Genomic DNA, 20,255 nt, shown 5'->3' with positions numbered 1-20,255 from the left:
CGTTGCCTCTACTCGGATGTGACAATCGCCGAAGACAAGATTGTATACCCGTATTATTGCGCTATCAGCGTGTTTTAATTTTGCCAAACGTAGTTACGACTAGATATACGTCCTTCACGCTTTTCAAACGACAATTTTTCATACTCATAAAAATGTATGTCTTAGTCCTTTTAGTCAAATTGCATGTACGTCACAGTGCCTGAGTGAGAATGATAAGATACCTTCGCCATATCTGTTTCCGTCTGGTGTACATACACCCGGCGAAACGAGCTCGTCGCTGCGCCTGGCACGCCGCGGGAACGGCGGCGTTTCGCGACGCGCGTATTCCGGTGCGTGTACGCACCGGAGGAACGAGTGCGCACGGTGCGTATAGCTACATCCGTACGCGGGCGTACACATCGGGCATGCGGGAATAGCCGCGGGTAGAAGAGAGAGAGAGAGAGAGAGAGAGAGAAAGAAAGAAAGAAAGAAAGAACCGACCGGCGACGCGCTCGGTAAGCTACGACGAAGGTTATCTCACGGCGCGGATCTAAACGTTTTACCGTGTACGTAACTACCACCACGCTCTCGCATCGGAGTACATTGTCATTTTATGGACAGATAGGCCCGCCTCGCTGCGCGCGCCCAACGAGCAACGACGAGCAGACGCGTACAATTTACGCGTCTAATTGCGCCGCTATCAATTTCGCTCGCCAAGTGAGACATTAAGTCGCGATTCGCTAACGAGGAGCCGTCGCGCACGCTTCTTTACTCCACGAGCGTTTTCCATTTTTTTTCTCTCTCCTCTCTTATTTGCGGGATTTCCCTTTGTTCAAAGAAAATTGTTCAAAGATAACAAGAGACTGTAATTTCGAAATAAAACGGTTTAAATAATACATGTGATTTTCGATCCTTTCTTCGTATCTTTCTCTCATTTTTCATCCTCAATTTATATGAAGTACACTTTTTATATTTTAATGGGGAGTTTTTAATAAAAAATAGCACATAAATCTTGTTAAGAAATGAAAGATTAATTAGAGGAGAGTTGCTAAACGCATACCACTTACAATTTTTTATTATATTTCGCTGTTTTGAAAGTAGATCAAAGTTTGAAATTATATAGCTCGATGTTTCAGTAATAACGAATTAATTCGTTATAAGCTTTTCTGTAACACGCTGTGAAAAGTGTGATTTAAAAAAATCGATCGTTCAAAATGTACCTGTGCTTTCAAATTGAATTATGAATTAAAAAGTAATTAAAAATCTAAGGAAAAATTGACTAATATTTATTTTATAATATTTATCGAAAAAGCGATATTCAGCAACTTTTCTTTAATATATAGATGTAACAGTCCGACGAACTTGAATGTTTCATAACGTTCTCTAGTTCGTTTGAAAACTTTTAAATTAGTTGGTTACTCAGCCGTTCCGATCTACACTTTAATTATCGATGATTCGACTTCGAGACATTCATGCTCGAACATGTTCGCGACGGGCAATCCAGTCTGTACAATACTCACGTTGTAGCCTCGAGGCTAAACCATGTATACACGCCATGCGCCAGAAGATTCGCGTTTTGAGTTCGCGAAAAGTCCCGTTAAGAGTGACCACGTGAATTCGCGCGTCAAGGTCTCGAACGTTCAGTCACCGGCGTTGGTTTCGGCTAGAGGCTCGACTGTGTTCGCGGTCCGATCGTCGCCGCGTTAGCATAACATTATACACATGACGCAACCGGCGGAGACGCGCGGGAGGCGAGGGGCAGAGACGCGGAGGGGCGGAGTGGAGTCGTAAAGAGTAGACAAACGTACATACGTATGTTGTGGGATTTAATTACATCGTTGCGGGGAAGAGTGATCGCTGGAACTAGCAGTGTCACGCCTTTTAATCCGCGGACACCTCGGTTATTACTTCCCGCGGCTTTTTAAACTTGTCACCGCGCCAAGCCAGCCGCCAGCGGGCGTAAATAATGCGGCTTTCTCCGTTCCGCCGCATTTACCGGCTACCTCTTCAACCCGAACGCCCATTACTGCATTATTTATTAACAGTATACGCGATCTTAACTCACGCACGCCACCCTGCGCCGTTCGCGATCGTCCCGTGACGCTCCTCTCTGTCACGCTCGACACCCGCGACTTCAACGTTGCGAAATTTTCCATTGTAAGTAAAAAAAAAAAAAAAACCGGCAGTAACAGAGGAAAGTTTCAGCTTACACGCTGAATTTTCCTTATGGAAACTTTACGATCGAATATCTAAAATCTCGTGGAAATTTAACGCTTGTCACTTTATTGATATACTGATAGTCTATTATCTTATATTTGATTATATGTTTCTCTGCGAATAGCGTACGCCATGCTAATGGATTATCAAAAAGTCGGTAATAGATTAAAAGACTTATCAATCCTCAAAGCACGAAAGTTTCATTTGTGTGTTGAGTAATAGTAAAGCGAATGGAGGATAGGGTACATTATCTACGAGCGCTGATTAGATGTCGTAACAGCATGACTGACATACTTGTACGTAACACGTGCCGTCCATTACACCTATCGCAGCAGCACACTCCAATGTTCCGTCGGAGATAAAAGTCTGAAAATAATTAGATAAAGGTGATCGCACGTGCCACGTTTTCATAATCCGACCAGGAAAGCGTCGGGCGCTAATTTCATCGGATATGACAGACGAGAGGTTGAGTGAAAACCGACGATGATGGCTAATGAAGTTTAGTGCGGCGAAAGTGCCGTTAAATAACATGTTCTTTTGTCGCCGTTGCAGAAATTCGTACAAAAAAGCGGTCCATTAATTTTCAGAGAGCAGCGCCGCGCCGCAACGTTAATTCGAATGACATCCATTTATTACGCGTGGTATACATTTTTTTTTTTAGTCTTAATGAATTTCTGGAGAAAGGGAATTGTCGTATAATAGAAACGAAAGGACAGTTTAAAAAATGAATATCCTTCACCTCTTTATTCGCGAAGCGAAAGTTTGAGGAATTTTAATTCAGCGAACATTTTGGGATAATCAACCATAGACATAGTTATGTGAAACGGATATTAATCGAAAGTTTATAGATTGACCAAGAAGAATAAATTATCGAAATGCTCAGATGGTTCATATTGATTGTAACAACACAACTTAATTACCGTTCTCTTCACAGTTTTTTCAATACTAGATTCTAATAAATAAATAAAAAAAAAGAAATTTCTAATATTATAAAAATAAACCAATAATTTTGATTGTAAAAATTCTCTTTTTACTTTCCATATAAATTGACCACTTCGTTCGCTCGTTAAGCCCGGCATTGCAGAATTTTTTCTATATTATGCAAAAGACCTGAATATATCTCGCGAGACACCGGCTGAGAGGAAGGAGCGAATCCAGAGTCGAGACAATCCGTACCCCGCTTTCGTTCTGCTTCACGCACTCCCGCGTGAAGAGCAAGGGCGGCAGGACGGAGCGTGGAAGAGGCGGAGGAAGGACGCGAGAGGAGCGCAGGAGGACGAGGAGAAGAGATTCGCCGGAGAGCACCCGACCTCCACCTTGGTCGCCACGCATCGTGGAATTCGCATTCGGGGAAGAAGTTCCTCTACCGCACCTCGCCTCACCGCGCTCGCTTCAGCGCTCGCTGCTGTTTTGCATTTTACACTGGCGTTGAGATTTGGTCGTTAGATTCGCCGATGCACCACCATTCCGGCCCTCCTCTCACCGGACGCGCGGCATCGTCCTCCTGCTTCAAGAACGGAGCGATACGAGCCACGTTCTTCGCGGATGGCTCTCAACTTATTGTTAGTTGAGTAGTAACATTTCTTTTTCAAATTTTATATTGCAGCATCGTAATAACGTTGACATTATTTTTAAGTAAATTGCAATCAGATTTTATTTGCAGCTGTATCTCGATTTATCTCTAATAATAATAATAGTAATAATAAATGTGCATATATACACTAAAAAAAAAATTACTAAATTTCAATAAATATTTGTTTGTAAAAAAAATATTTACACTAAAAAATATTTACACTAAAAAAAATATTTACTTGCAGTACGTAATTATTTAGTTAATTAAAGAAAACTGATAATTAAATTTAATTAGGCGTTCTTTTACTAAATAAATATATATTTATATTTAGTAAATATTTTCTTACAAATATACAAACAAATATTTATTGAAATTTAGTATTTTTTTCTTCAGTGTATGTAATTTTAAACTTTTCTAAACTTTAAAAAAAATTCTATTTTTCTATATCCGATGAATATATTTTATCAAACTTGCAGTTTAATGTTTTTGTTATATCTAACAGTTATTTAATATTACATATATTCAGCAAAGAATTGTAAAATTAATATGTACGAACAATAACTGTAATGAAATTAAATTAGAATATAAAAAAGATCTTTAACCTGTGTCTGTTTCCCCTCCGGCTTTTCCCTATTATCTCCAGGAAAGGATACAACGCGTTTTACCTCCCGTTGCGCTTTATACTTGCGCAAGACTTTTACTACACGCACGATGCATTCGTAAGTCTCGTGCAACAAAAACGCATCGGCCCTGAAAGTGCGTAAAACTCGATGCACCGCGGGGCACGTATGCCACGCGTGGAAAAACTCACGTCCCGGTTTCCGTCGATATGAATGCCAGAACGAAGAGAGAATGTCGAGCAAAAAAATCCTTCTCAACTTTTTTATCTCGTATGTTCCTCCAATTAAATAAGATTAATAGTTTATTGTCCCACAAACTCTCTCTCTCTCTATTTATAAAATTTTTTCTGTGAGAATTAGAATTCAATTTACATTTAAATAAATATCTCCCAGTCAAGCCTTATGAAGCCCAGATGACAAAACTAAATTCTACTTAACGACATACTATAATTCAAAATTAGTTAAAACAAATCATAAATATATCAAATCTAAAAGATTCTTAGAAAAATGAAAAAAAGTGAACATTATCACGACCGTTCAATAATTGTTATTCTGCAAGACAAGATGTAATGGCCGAGGCGCAAGATAATGCACATATTGCAAGCGCGCAATCATACCTCTCATTACCTTTCGCGCGTATTCCGTGGCAAAACTGTGACGCTATGATGCGAGCGATTATCTAACGTCTCGTCTAAAGAAAATCTCCAGGTGGGTAACCCACTAAACTACAAGGGAGACGGGCAAGCAAGAAGGACAATGGACTCCACGAGGCCTGTACTCTGCGGTGTGACTTGTGACTCGTGCGCGTGGAGGCAATTGCATTGTGGAGAAAGCTAGTCTCACCTACAGGACTATCGTCTTCTTCTTCCTCCTCCTCTTCCACCCTCGCTTCTCTCTCCCGCCAGTCTCTCTGTCTCTCACCTGGACCATCTTATTTCCATCTCGCGCTTACCAACAACGTTGCTGCAATCGGCCAGGCTCGCAAATGTCGCGTCGCGAGATGAGATGGAATTACAAGAGAGGAGAATATTAAGAACAGTCTCTTGGGAGATGCAGATGTCGACGGGAGAAAGAGAGGGGAGAAGAGATATGTGGGTAAATTTGATTGCGAAATCCCTTTCCTACTCAAGCTATTGGCAAATTCGCCGATAAACGATTTAGCATCGCAAGTGCTGAAGAGAACAATTTTATGAATTTATGACTATCTCTAGATCTTCGTCCAGCAAAAATTTGCAATTTTAACAAATAACTGCAAATAGGAATAATTTCTAAATAGAATAATCGCAAATGATTTCGTTTCTAAGATTCCTGTGCATTCTCTCGTAAAAACAATTTCAGTTTACCGTTTCGCTCAGGTTTCTTGGAATTTAAAAAATCGATTGCACGCGCGCGCCAAGAGTTCTTTCTTAGATTACGGTCTTACCTACGATGTAGACAAAGAATGAAAGTTCAACTAAAGCGCGAGTTTCAAGGGACTACGGTAGATGCGACTGTAAGTTCATTGTAAACTGTAATCCAACTTCGCTTCTTCGTAAGTTCTATATACTCTCATTTCACTTCTCCCTCTCGTTGCCAAGCGAGTTGCGCGAGTATCGCGGATTATGTTTCATGTAAATAATGTTGCACGAGATCAGTCACTCCCGGCGCGGGGGGATTCCAGATCGAGTACGCCGGCCGATTCAATGCAAACGTTTGCATTAGTTGACCGACATTTCGCGAGCGCAATGTAGAATGTACACAGATTCAGTACGAAAATAATATGCAGATTGACTGGAAAAACTAACGCATTTTTTTAATTTTGATGCAACAAAGTTGCATTCTCTTTTTCAAAATATACAAAGTTGACTGATGCTTAAAAAATTTAGTAATTAATGTTTAAAAAAAAGAAACCAAAATAAAAAATCTCCCTCCCCTTATCTCGAAAATTGTAAAAAAATAATTAGCAATTTAATTTTCATGATTACATTTTTGGGTTCTTCTTAAAAGAAATGAAAAAGTTCTGGTAATTTTTCAACTTTCAAAAATTTTTCTAATTAAAAAAAATTTTTTATTGATGGTCACAATGGCAAACGGTCGTGGCTCTTGCACAAAAAGTCTGAATCGATTTTGAATTTATTATACTCTCTAAAATTTTTGGAGTGGAATTTCATCTAAAAGAATTCCACTCCAAAGAATTTAGAGAGTACTCGTTCTTTTCATTTATTTTAATATTTAAACGCATTCCGTTAAGAATAAAAAGAAATACGATATATTCATACTATAAGCATCTCGTGAGTTTATCTATATTATTATCTATTAGTGAATTCAATTAGATTGCACTAGTGCGCACTGATGCATATTAAAGTCGCTGTACACTGATTACACCCAAGTGCAAAAGTGAAATGCAAATATCTCAAATGATAAAATATATGTATATTTTATACTAAATAGCACAGTAAAGTATATTAAAGATTTCGCAATTTAACCCGTTTATATTAGACACATATCTTGACGTCGATTCGCGTACGATGGCTTTAACGTGCATCAGTGCGCACTAGTGCGTCCAATCGAATTTGCTATATATTATCGTGGAATTTTTCATTTTTATTATGATAGTTATTTCAAACAAAACTAGTACAGTAGAAAAGTGCATATTTAAACGCTGCGCGCTGGCGTAAAACGATAATCGTTATGATAAAGTATCATGGCCCAAGGAAACGTTATGCGATACATGCGGATACTGCAAACATACTCAACAACCTATTTGTGTCGCGGCGCTCATAAGTACGAGCTGTCACGAGGGCCGCGCGATATAATACTCGTCGATAAAGCACCCCGATAAAACTCGCGATAAAACGCCGAGTCGTTACTCGCCCACTCTTACTTCGCACTTGCGCGACCAATTAGCTATCAGCTGGCGGCGGACTTCGCCTAGAAATGAGAAATCAAAGGCAAGGCTACCGTCCTGTCGCGGTAAACGCGTGAGAGTCCCCGCCGGGTACCGTACCGAATCGCGGTGCGTAAATACGGAGGAACACGCCATCGTGAACTTCACCACCAGCACGAGTCGTGCACGCCCGCAAAAACTGAGAGAGAGAGAGAGAGAGAGATCGTCCGGAGCACCACTTCTCACGCGGAAGCACCTTGAATTAGTGATACTCTCTCGGTCGCGCCGCCGGGCCGCCGGTACCCCCCGCTGTCGTCGACCTGATCTCCACGGATTTGCGCTCGCTCGCAAATTCGCACGGAGACCTTCCGTCGTCGCATTAACGATTTCCACGAACGAGAGAAAACAAGATTCCGTAGCACGCGGAGGATGGAAAAATCTTTTCGCTTAATTAGGCGAATGGTGCCGGTATTATGGCGAGCGAAAATAGCTCGTGGATTTGCGATCGTTGCAATGCCATAAGGGATGCTATAAGGATGCAACTTTACACGATATTAAAACTCGTACTCGGTGAGAGGAAAAATCTTGTTATTAACTTGTATCGCTCAGACAATGCAATTAACAAACTAACGAAGAAACTATGTCAATCGTGTACAAGATCAATGGGCTGAGAACTCTTTTTATTTTTACATATAACATTTAGAGATGCAACTTGCTATTGAGAACAAAATTGATTCCATCAGCTTCGCACTTGATCATATTTTTTATCGTAATTTTTTATAAAACATTTTAGATTGTGAAAAAGCTAAAGAAACTTTAAGTTCAGTAAAAATCAATTGTCGTTTGCTATCTAACGAATTTTTTGCTTCGTTGGGTGCAGCGTCAATAATCAAGTATTGATATTTCGCCAACTGAAAGTATAGACACAGTAAATAACAGTGTCTAACGCTCATTAGTACAAATTGACTTTTCACCGAATGAGGTGTATCTGGCTAAACATACAAATCCGGTAAGTCAATATTAAATTTTAGATAAGTACATACATAATGTCAAGTGCATTACAGCTTACGCCGAAGCTGCTATAACAATATGTACAAAACGACGTTACGTGAACTCTTGGATATTACTGTACTATTTCATTTTCTCGACAAAGATCAGAAAAGCTAGCAGGAATAATTTGCGCCAGATGACTTGTAATGTCAATTAAGCGAAGATTCGATGAAAATACGCGCATGCAGTTGTACGAGAATTACCATGTGCAACTGAATTCCCATGGTCGACATTAGAAACGGTTGACCGTTGTCGTTCATTACGTTTCTTTGGTCTCCATGCATAGCGGGGTGCATCGAAAGTGGAAAATACGAGTGTACGCGTGGGCGTGTTTACGAGGGAGCTCGAGGCGATCCCGCGGGACTATAAAAAAATGCGCCTCGCAAACTTGTCACCGCTCGCGGATCATTAACGCGATTTGTGCGCGACCCGAACAATTTTAATCGCGACCGGGATTCGTTATCGCCGGCAGAAACGGTTGTTAATCCAACAATTTATTGCGTAATTCGAGGCAAAGTGTACCCCATGCCGCTCCGTCCTGTCTCCTACCTCGCAATTTTCGCGCCTCCTTTCCCGTCCGTCCCCTGGCGTAACGCGCTCACCCGCTGATTTCACGGCGAGTAATTTAATTAGTCGGAAAGATACTGTTTCGCATCATTCCCAGAATCTAGCCCGCGAGCGCCGCAATTAGTTTGATTTCTTTTTTCGCGGACGACAACCATAGCGCCACTGGCGTAAAGATTCGTCAGATAATTCGGTCCCCCGAGGCCGAGAAGCACTCCCCGATGTGTTACCCGATAATGACACAAATGGGGAAATGTTCAAGTGAATGACAGATAATAACTTTTGTCGGACTATCTTCTCGAATCTCCCCGTCGCATTTGGACGACACGCGTACAAAATATAAATGTGCATGCACTCGTATCCCGCAGCTTGATTGAAACGTATTGTAGAGATTTTAATGATTAATAAGAATCTGAAACGCGTATGACGTGAAGAAAATATAATGCATAATTAATAACAGCGTAGACTTACACTCGAGATGACGCGCCTGTGATAGGTAAACGTTTAACGATCAAAAGTCATCGATCTATAAACGTCGAAGGCTGCAGCGTTGTCGGCTCACGACGCAACCTTCTCCCGAAGCAATCTTCTTTACGCGGGGCCATTGACGTGTTCCGTTACTCACGCCGGTAATGATTGCGTTCCCTAACAATAATTAACAGTGCCCATCAAGCGCTCATTAGTCAAAATAAATATGCGGTCGACATTCGGGCCACGGGTGTTTCAATGTTACACTCGGGTGGCATTCGTCGTCAAGAGATGCCGTGCATGCGGGTAATAAACGGAGTAACAAATATTACGGCGACTCGACTGAATGCCGCATGGCTGGTATTACCGGGAGGATCAAAAAGAAGTGCATGCGAGGAGGAGGAGGGAGAGGCAAGGCGAGTGGCGTAATGTCATTCGACGTAGCGGTACACAGGTTTCTCGTAACACCGGCCGATTTTTGCGAACGCTGTCGAACACGGATAATCGCTGCTGCACGTGACGTGTACTTCGAGAATACGAAATATTATAATGGTTCGCGAACCTTTAGATACTTATATTAACCTGTATTTCGGTTAATAAGTGTCTACAAGCGTAATAGTTACATTTGTATGCAATTTTTTTCAATTAATCTCATACAAATACTTGATGGAAATGTTAAAGTATATGTAAAAGAAGAAGAATTTGTTTATATATTCGTAATAATAATGAAAATTAAATACAAATGAGCTAATTGTATTCAGAGAGGTATCTAAGAACAATGTGCAGAATGGTAACATCTTAATATCTAAATTTGAATTACTCAGATTTGTGGGATATCGTTATATGTCCTATGTAAATACAAAATGAGATTAAGATCACGTAAAATTATCTGGAATTAAAGAAATACTACCAAAAATGCTTCGCATGATCACGGAGAAGTAACCGTACGTCAAGTGTGTGGGAAGGCTCATAGAGGCGATGCAAAGGCGAGACAGAAAAGGTGAAAGGGGTAGGAAGGCACGCACGTCGGAGCTGCATCGACGCCACTGAAACGTTCGTCGTCACGGTGACCTTTTAAGGTGCCGAAGGGTATCACCTTTTCCCTCTGGCAGCCTCAGCGCCGGCAAAGGGCATTCTGAGACGACGAGAGAGAGAGAGAGAGAAAGGCCCATCGCGTAACAATGTCGGTAGCTGTCGTTTGCGCTCGCGCAAACAGTTCGCCGCTGCAACTCCTCTCGGTAATGGGAGGGATTCTGTTTCCTGTCGAGGCAACAGATCGCGCATACTAAACCCCGTCGAAGCTACCGTTAGCATCTGTAGTAACTCGCCAGACAAACAGGCCTTTTCCTAGAGAGCTCTCTCCACCGGCTCACTTTGACCTACACATACGTGCCGAGGGTTGTCAGTGATGGAACCCGGGTATTTTCCTCCCGCGAACGAACGCGCATTAGCTTCACGTATGACAGGTGCCAGAGCGGTAGACTGGGCTGTATTTACAGGCAATAAGTACAGTGCATGCACTTTTGATTTACCTTATACGTGCACTTTTAGATCTCCTAATTCGTCAAGCATCTGCTAGCTCTTACTGAACAAGTTCTCCTCTCGTCTCTTGATGACCGCACATGCGTTTTACTTAAAAAAAAATTTGTCATTGTTATCTCGACTTTTGATCGACTTATTATTATCTTAAAATTAATTGCGATATCATATTTTAAGAAAAGAGAAATTCCCAACATTTTTAAATTGATTAATTTTATGTGTTTTATACGTATCATTAATTAAATCAACTTTATAAAATTAATATTGTCAATATAATATCAGAATGAGAAGCGTGAGAGAAATATTTCCAATCTGCGAATCTGAAAAAAATCGAATTCGCTCGAATACAATACGGATTCGCTAGATACAAAGTCTACCGCCCTTCATGTATCTCCTTTCTTCTCTTTCCTTCCTCGGACGAACCGCTTCTACCACTTCTGATTTCTTGCTGCAAAGTTTAATTCACGAGTCTTCCGGTGCAAATTACATTCGAGATTGCGTATCGACCGTTTAACCCCGCTAATTGCGCTAAACCGAATTTTAACTGCGTTAAATGCGAATGCATCGCGGAAGGAAACGGCGTCTGCTAGATAATTCACGTAGATACTTTTATCTCGCAGCTGCGTCAGAAGTACAATGGCTTGAGATCGTTGCTCCAGCGTAGCGTTAGGCGTTACGGCTGCAAGAATTAGATTATATTGGCATCGCATGTATCTTCTGGTAATCAAGCAACATGATCAAGTAAAAGGCTCTATTTTATTAATAGAGTCTTTTACTTAAGTAGAGCCCACCTTTACTTGATCAAGATCCTTGATTACTAGGAGATGCTACGCGATGCTAATACAATCTAATTCTTGTAACTCATTCTTGAACGCTCATAAATTATGCTCATCTTTAAAGCGTATGCTCGTGTGCCCAGAGGTAAAAGGGACGCGTCTCGAAAAAAGCTAGTTGCGTTTATCAAATTACAGTCGGAAGCGTCGCGAGCGCGTAAGGTGATCAGAAAAGATCGCGGTGTTATGTTCGCAGTATATCTCAGCCCTCCGAGCCATTGTGTCGGCGAGATTACGTGGAATCTATCGTGTGTTATACGGAGCGGCTTGAATAGATAGATAAATGGATACCGTATAGGAATAGCCGGAGTCTGGGACTACCAAGGGGTACACTACTGGCTCGGTTGAACAATAGGGGCCCCTCACTATAATCGGAAGTAAGTCTTGTTAGCGTAATGCGTAACTGTACATAGTGAACGGCTAATTTCGCATTATATCCCATTACGTATCGACGGATTAAGGTCTTGGGATCCCGCCATAGATTTTCCTTCATCTTCCTCTAACCTCTACTAGGAAATTCACAACATTAGGCATTTCATTAATCGGCCGATTATACGATTCGTCGAAAATATTCATATATATTTCTTCCATGTGTCATCAATAATACTTTTAAATTGTTCTTTTACATAAATTACAAGTCTCGGTTATTTCATCCGATTTAATTGATGCATGCGTGAACAATTTCTTTCACAAATTAATAAATATGATTGTGAGCTCTTTCTTTCTCTCCCTTTCTCTTTTCCTCGATGTATGTTACAGTTTAAGGTTGTTCAATTACAGTGTGCTGCTTTGATGAAACAAACAGAAGTTACGCGTGTGACACCTTCTCCGAGCTGTATGCAACTTGTTATTAAGATGCTGGGACCGCGCTTAGATCGAAAATGCATCGCGTGACACTTCTCACACGTTTCTCGGCGATAAATTCTTGCGAGGCGTGTGTTAACACGGCAGAAGTAATTTCACACAGAAATGTCGAGGAGAAGGTCGGAGAGCGACTTGCAATATTTATCTCGACATAAATTGCTGAACGGTTTACATGCAGGCTCGTCATAAATATCGTGATGCGTATCTTGATACGCCCGCTCGTAACCACACCGTACCACAGTGGAATACAGTAGCCGCGAAAGCAATAATAGTCGTTTGTAATACTAGGAAGAAAACTGATGAGACACTTAAAACGCGCGAATCTTGACGCGGAAGCGACCTGCTTAAAGTTATGAATAAAATATAACAGCTATATTACCGTACCTTCGACTATTTATGTAGAATTTCAACATCCGAGTGTAACGACCCTTTGTTATAAATTTTTTTTATAAAACTAATATTAGAGTGCGGCGTACCCCTCTTAAAATATCTTTTTCCAGAAAGTTCTAATTTAAAATTAATCCTTTCATCCATGTTTCCGTATTTTTATCAAATAAATAATTTTACACATTAATATAAATAAAATATATATAAGTGAAAATTAATATTTATAATTAAATATAAATACAATAATCTAATGTATCAAGGAACGAGCGAGACGTGATTGTAAATATATTTAAACTTTACAAAGATATTATACACCTATTAAAAAAAATCCTATTGATCTTCTGACTAAATGCGTCGCGAAAAACATGTCCGCAGTACATCTCGGCACAGTCGTGCGTCTTGCGGATCAGTTCTGGCATTTAAATGTTAGCTCTACCTGCCCAATGGTATTTTGCCATAGTACGAGAGGCCGCATCACGCGCCGCTCGCCGTCGCTCTGTTCAATTTCGAAAGTTAAATGTCAATGAGCAAGCGTGCCTACACGCTTCAAGCTGCACCCGACTGCATGTTTAAAACAATAAATTTTTTTCTGAAGAAATAAAAAACGTATTGCATTTCTTTGTACGCATTGAGCATTTTTAGAAAAAAATATCTGACAGAAAATAATATAAATTCATATTTAAATTCTCATCTATATTGTACGTACATCTGTACTTATTAATTCAAGAGAGCAATAAGACGAATAAACAGATCGGATGAATAAACGAATATCAATTCTATTATTTTTCAGAGCAAGTTTTTTGCGTCTTAAAATCTGGTTCCGCGAGATCGAGGTTCGAAAGTTCGAGGCACACTCTAAATACCAGGTCAAGTTCATCGTACCTAAGTAGGTCCATCAAATCGTCATCCAAGCGTGGCGGCGATATTATTTCTAGGAAACGTTTGTCCCGTTTTCATTAAATCGTGACACGCTTCGTGATTCGCTTCGTCGATAGTCGAGGAAAGCGACGGAGATTTCTTATCGTCCGCGTCCGTCCCTTTTACCGTATCTGTTTCGTTTGAGTTACGTAAACGCGGCATAGAAAAGCAATCTCTCGCTGCCTTTAAAGAACACGTCTCGCACCTTAACAACCGTGTCACACTTGATCGACGGTATATCTCTCTCAGATCTATCGTTTTTATATTTTCCATATTTATATGTAATATATCTGATAACGTAATACGAAGTATACATCAGTTTAAAAAGAAACATATTACCATTTCAATATCATGCTATTACTTTCAATTATTATAAAGTAACGGACAAAAGTGAATGTAATTAAATAAAAATTTAATTTGGTAAATACTTCGGAAACAAAAAATATACCTGTATTAATTATCATAAAGTCATTAAGTTACGACAATTAATTATCGGAAAATATTACGTGGTATCGCGTTTCTCTCCCATCACGATTATCTGATTAATCCTACCTTATTACGCGTCACGCAAAAATGATGTTACCATAATTATCCTCCGTCCATCAGTCTCGGTAAAAGAGAGAGAGAGAGAGAGAGAGAGAGAGAGAGAGAGAGAGAGAGAGAGAGAGAGAGAGAGAGAGGGAGGGAGGGAGAGAAGCTAGTTACGACGAGAAAGATGGGTCATCGACCAGTGGCGCGTATCAAACGGCAATAAAAAAGCAGCTCGTCGCGGTCCGTTCGAAAGCGCGCGCTCGCGCGCGCGCGTCTCTAACGGACGAGCGTCCTGGAAGTCGTCCCGACCTAAGGACAAACGTACTACTCCGCGTAAGGTCACCCGGGGCTTCGCTCGATGCAGCGCGTACATTTCCGCGTTCACGCCGACTGGCCGACGCGCGCGGCGAGGCCAGTCACTGCGAGAGCGTCGCCAGGTCGTAGGTCGAATATTCGATAGGCGAACGCCTGGTTAACGGTACACCACCTCGCCTGGTGCCTCCCCGAGGTTTTGACAATCCACGTCGTAAGCGATCGTGCCTGCAGCGCCTGGCATACCGCGCGCGCTCCTGCCGAGGATCCGCACCGTCTCGCGGACGATCGGACAGCAACCGAAGAGGAGGGGACGAAACAGAAAAAGAGAGTGAGAAGGAGAGAAAGAAGGAGGAAGAAAGTGAAGGAGTGAAAGAGAGAGGATGGAGGGGGAACGAGAGAGAGAGAGAGAGAGAGAGAGAGAGAGAGAGAGAGAGAGAGAGAGAGAGAGAGAGAGAGAGAGAGAGAGAGAGAGAGGCACGATGGGAGATAAGGTGGGCGGCGGATGCTGTGAAGAAGAGATGAAGAGAGGATGGGGAGACTCCGTGGAGGCGCGAGCAATCGGCATATATCCGAGGACTCGGACGAGAGGCGTGTGCATCGAGAATTCAAATAAATCGCTAATCGAGGGTATTTATCCTTTCGCGTCCATGATGCACGTGTGCCGTGTATGCGGTAAACTGTCGTATGTCCGTCGTTCCCCTGTGCACCGCAAAGCCGCGGTTCGTCGTCGCGAGTGGTATTTTCATCGATATTATACGGGTGCACCTTTGACCACCGGCGAGCGTGGGGAACGTTACTTGCGAAAAGAGAGATTGCCATGTGAATCGATCGATCGTGAACCCCGTAGGTCGTATCTACAGAATCTACGATTCGCAAAATAATTCTTCCAACTTCTTTTTGCATCGAAGTCTATCAATTGACTCTCGTTGAAAGGCTATAAAATAAAGCTATAAAATAACGAAATTATCACATTCTAAGAATCGCAGAGTTGTATTTTTTGCTTGCAATGCGAGTAAAAGAAATACAACTCTACAGTTTCGGCACGCCGCCGCCGCCGCCGCGCCGTTCTCGAACGGCGGAGACTTGCGCATTCTACTTGCTAAACGACGCATTCGCATCACATAGATCCACGTGATTCACGTGCATTCGCGCGGTGAATAAGATGCAGCGGGACCTACCGGTCACGAAATAAATTTATCTTTTCAAAGATACACGTGGAATCTCGACAATTTTACTCGAACGTATCTCTGTGTCCACGAGATACTGCGGCTTTTTCATTGCGCCTTCGTATTTCCGCATAGTTTGTCTTTGAATTATCTATCTTCTATCTAATCAAGAGAAATTAATACATCAAACAGCAATGTAAATAACTTACTCGGGATTTAAGTCTACGAAAAGATTTATCAAAAAATTGCTCATTCCAATAATAAAATAAATAAGAAAAGAACCTGAAAGATGACCCCAAAACATCAAGCCTTGTAATATCATAATTTTTTTATGATCTCTCTTTAGATACTTTATATAAATAATATTCTTTAGACTTTTCAAATCGAACATTGGATGATGGAAAAGGTAGTTCATCGGGCTCGCGAAAATTTTAAAAAGTCTCGCCGAAGATGCGAGATATTTTTTTCTTCAAACGAGACGGCAGCCTCCTCGCGCACGTGCCCGTGCGGTTATCGAGAATGAGAGAGACTGGAGAAGGAAGAAGCAGATACAGAGTAAAAATGAAAAAGTCACTGATGCCATGCGAGCGACGTGACCTCTCGTCGGTGACCCCGGACGAACCGGCCAGCGACGACGAGGAAAGGGGAATGCCAGACCTCAGGCTACATTCACAGTTCGCCGAAAAAGGCATCGCACACAACCGGCCCGCCGATTGTGCCGATCGGTCAACAGACGTACATACGTAGCTCGATCCGAGAATTCTCGTCTTTTCCTGATTGCAGACAGGCGGAAGAATCGCCGACTGATTCGATGCCGCGAATGAAATTTGTCATGGGATCCTCATATTTGACGTTTTCCCTGTGATCTAATCGATCCTATTTATGTCGGCACAATACCGCAACTTGATTAATTTGACTAGTAGAGAAGTAAATAGTTTCTTTAATAAAAATTAAATTAATAATATTATTCCGTTAAATAAAATAATAAAAATACATTTTTTTAATTTTATTTCTCTGTCTCTCTCAAGTCTCTCTCTCTCTCTCTCTCTCTCTCTCTCTCTCTCAATTAATTCGACGGAAAAATCAAATGACATTAATCGAATCATATAATAATTGTAAAAAAATATATGGCTATAATGTATTTAAAAAAAAATAAACATACTTACACAGATTACTTGAATTCGATATATTGTAATAAGATATTTCGAAATTCTGAATAATATTATTTTGAAAGCGCGATTTATTTCCGTGTTCTATCGAAACGTGATAGGTTTCGTGGCATAAATCGACGATTCGTGCCGTTTCCTCGGCAGGAAAAACGGTCGAAATCAGTCAGTTATCGTAATATCATCGGACAATTGCGATAGCCATTAATAGTTAGTGAAACTGAAAATAAAGGTCCAGAGAGATTGCCAGTCACTCGGTCATTCCACACGCGTCTCATTAGTTTCCCTTGACTTTTCTAACTTCCTATTTACTTTCTTAACTCATAACTCGTGTACTTGCTTGTTCGAACAAATTTCGATCTTTAAGGCCTGACAGTTCTAACGCTTTTCGTATAAGCGTAAAGCACATGACAATGATTTGAAACACTGTCATTTAACACATCACTATTTGAAGGAATTATTGCCATTAGTTCATTCGCGTTACTGCTAATATAGAAATACAAAGATGTGACGTTAATTGAATCAATTTTTAGATCAAAAAATACTTTTTCTATTTATCTTAATTTCAAAATTTGAAAAAAAAAGTTTACCTCAGTATTTTATATTAATACTTTCTATGGAGACTGTAAAAGAGACTATAAAAAGTATCAATGCCTAATTAAATTTTATTTATAAAAAATATATGTAATTCTCAAATGTAATTAAAAAATTTTCTGTAGACTATGTCTGTTTAATAAATATATGGAAAACTCAATTTTTCTCAAATTATCATTTGTTTCCGCTCTATGTTGCGCTGGGAGATAAACAAGAGAGAAAACGAAAGGAGAAGGTAAGTCACTGTCTCGTAATTTAGGCTTCAATATGAACTTTAAAGCGATCGCGGCGGCTGGCTGGGTCGCGGGAAAAAGTCGCCTCGATCGGCATCGTCTAATGATCGATACGTTAATCGGCGACCCGGGCGAGCCTTGAATTACCGGAGAACTTTCTGGATACCGCGCGTTTCTGTAACCGGTATATCCTCCACTCACCGACTTTAAACCGAGTGCCTGTCAGTGTTACCTGCCATTCAGACAAATTCCGACCATTAAGCGTCGAACGTTGTGTTGCAGTTATACGAACCCGCTCCTAAAGCCGTGCTCCTAGCCGAAGAATATGATGTTCGACCGTGGATTGACCCTTACGGTACCTCCAACGTCAATGGTTTAATTACGATAGAGTCATTTCTTCGTGGCGACTTTTTAGCAAACGATACATTCCACCCCTCTTAAAGGTCAAAGTTGTATTTAAAGGACGACGGACCGCGCGGTATATACATAGACGCCACACGCTTGCACGAATTACCGATCATTCCGTCGTTAACAATCCCGCTAATTAGATGATTAAAATCTTAACTGTGTAGATGATGGATATGGATTAACCGCTTTCTTAACGATTAACTGCTTCTTCTAGCGCTTAAACTGACGGTCACGATTCGCGGGAAAGAATTATAAAAATAAAAAAAAAATGCTATTTACGATACTTTGCCGAACTATATAACAATTCTCATATGAATAATGTTACCATACAAAATGTTTACTGAGAGAATTTATTTATAATTAAAACTTATTGAATCTATTCGATAGGCTTTGATTAAATTAATTACATGATTTTATATTAACAATCTATCTTACAGTTACACATATAGCTTATATTATAAAATATGGAGTTTAAGTCATCATTTTTATGTAATATCATATGAAAATCGTTTTTCGCAAGACTAATCCACATTTCTGATTTCTACACCGACGTTGCCTCGCCTGTGATCCCCATATCCAAGCGCTATCTCAGTCTCTAACCGAGCCAGTCCGAATCACTAACTCTACCGACTGACTGTCAGTGTACCTGCCGGCCAGACAAATTCCGACCATTAAGCGTTCGAATGTCGTCGTCGTCGTCGTCGTCTTCGTCGTCGTCGTCGTCGTGGCTGTGAACCCGCTTCGAGGCCCCCGTGTGCCACGACTTCGCCGAGGGAATATAATGGTGGACCGTGGATTGACCCTTGCGGTACTCCCACCATCACCAAGGCAAGGCACCGCCATCACCTACGCCACACGAAGCACCGTGCCGACGACACCGACTCGCACGACCACCGACTCGCCTGGCGAAGTCGAGAGAGACGCGCGCAACGCCTATGTAGTTTACTTCGAGGCTCGAGCTATACGTGCCGGGGTCATATTCTCATCGGCGATGCATGGCCGCCGGTACAGTCGACGGGAACAGTCGGCCAGCCGGCTGGCCCCGGAGGAGCGCGCGTCGCGAGGAAAAAAAGATCTGGCACACGGGTCAGCCGCGATTTTCAACGCTTGTAGTCCACGCCCGCCTTCGCGCGCAAGAAAGGTCCCGGAAACCCGGTGAGTCGAATAATCTCAATGCAACCTGCGCGATGAAAAGGTACGACGCTTTGTGCACATGCGCAAAAAAGTGTTTAAATTTGAATTGATTTTTTTTTTTCAAGATCAAACAACGGCTATGATCTAGATATACTCCAAGCTTCAGCTTTGAACTTCAAATTATTACGATAAATTTATGTGTAAATGTGGACACGAGTTCTCCTACGTTATTCAATAAGTTTTCGCTGTTTTATTATTCCTATTTTTCTTTAAATAAATGAATATGCGATGGGTCAAGTACGCCTACGAGATCGTGCGTTATCGGTTGATCACAACCGGTAGTAACCTTGTCGAGCTTAAAAGAAGGCCATGGGCGAAGGTGATCGCACGAATGACATTACAGATTCATTACAGATTCGCGAAGCGGATAGTTAGTTTCTGCCTTTAAATATTATATCGTCAGATAGATGATACTATCAGATTTTATCTCATTTAAAGTTAAAATAATTTATGATGGTATACAAAAGCGGATAGGAAGATTTTAATGAGAATTTTTTTTTATCGAGCCTAGTCATTTAACTGGTAATAAAATACGCATGTGTGTACAAAATAAAAAACTTGTGAAGATAACAAATGTCGATGTACGTCAATATATCCTTTATCCTTTCACATTGCGTTACGATCTATTCCAATCATCCACGATAAATAAAAATCTATGATTGTACACGTACTTTGCCGATAACGACTTTATAAATTGTTCGAGCTCTGTGCTCGCGTTTAAAGAAGGAAAACGCCATTCGATTGGAAATTTTCTTCACGATCCATTAATT

General features: G+C 41.0%; 2 protein-coding genes across 2 annotated transcripts in view; one reads left to right on the top strand and one right to left on the bottom strand.

Moving 5' to 3' along the window:
- Positions 1-20,255, bottom strand: part of LOC105202791 — a 153,811-nt gene that overhangs the window by 87,645 nt on the left and 45,911 nt on the right.
- On the top strand, positions 19,073-19,880 carry LOC120357424. Its single transcript, XM_039447622.1, has 2 exons — positions 19,073-19,446; positions 19,551-19,880. The coding sequence occupies exons 1-2, from the start codon at positions 19,073-19,075 to the stop codon at positions 19,615-19,617; spliced, it is 441 nt and encodes a 146-aa protein (XP_039303556.1). The 3' UTR covers positions 19,618-19,880.

The sequence above is a fragment of the Solenopsis invicta genome, chromosome 3, assembly GCF_016802725.1.
Source record: "Solenopsis invicta isolate M01_SB chromosome 3, UNIL_Sinv_3.0, whole genome shotgun sequence".
Classification (NCBI taxonomy): Eukaryota; Metazoa; Arthropoda; class Insecta; order Hymenoptera; family Formicidae; genus Solenopsis; species Solenopsis invicta.
This window is presented reverse-complemented; position numbering and strand designations above follow the sequence as displayed.

Excerpts from the sequence above, each read along its gene's own strand:
- LOC120357424 (XM_039447622.1), top strand. The coding sequence starts at position 19,073 with ATGGTGGACCGTGGATTGACCCTTGCGGTACTCCCACCATCACCAAGG. Across the intron at positions 19,447-19,550 it reads AGAAAGGTCCCGGAAACCCG|ATCAAACAACGGCTATGATC; the intron begins GTGAGTCGAATA and ends TTTTTTTTCAAG.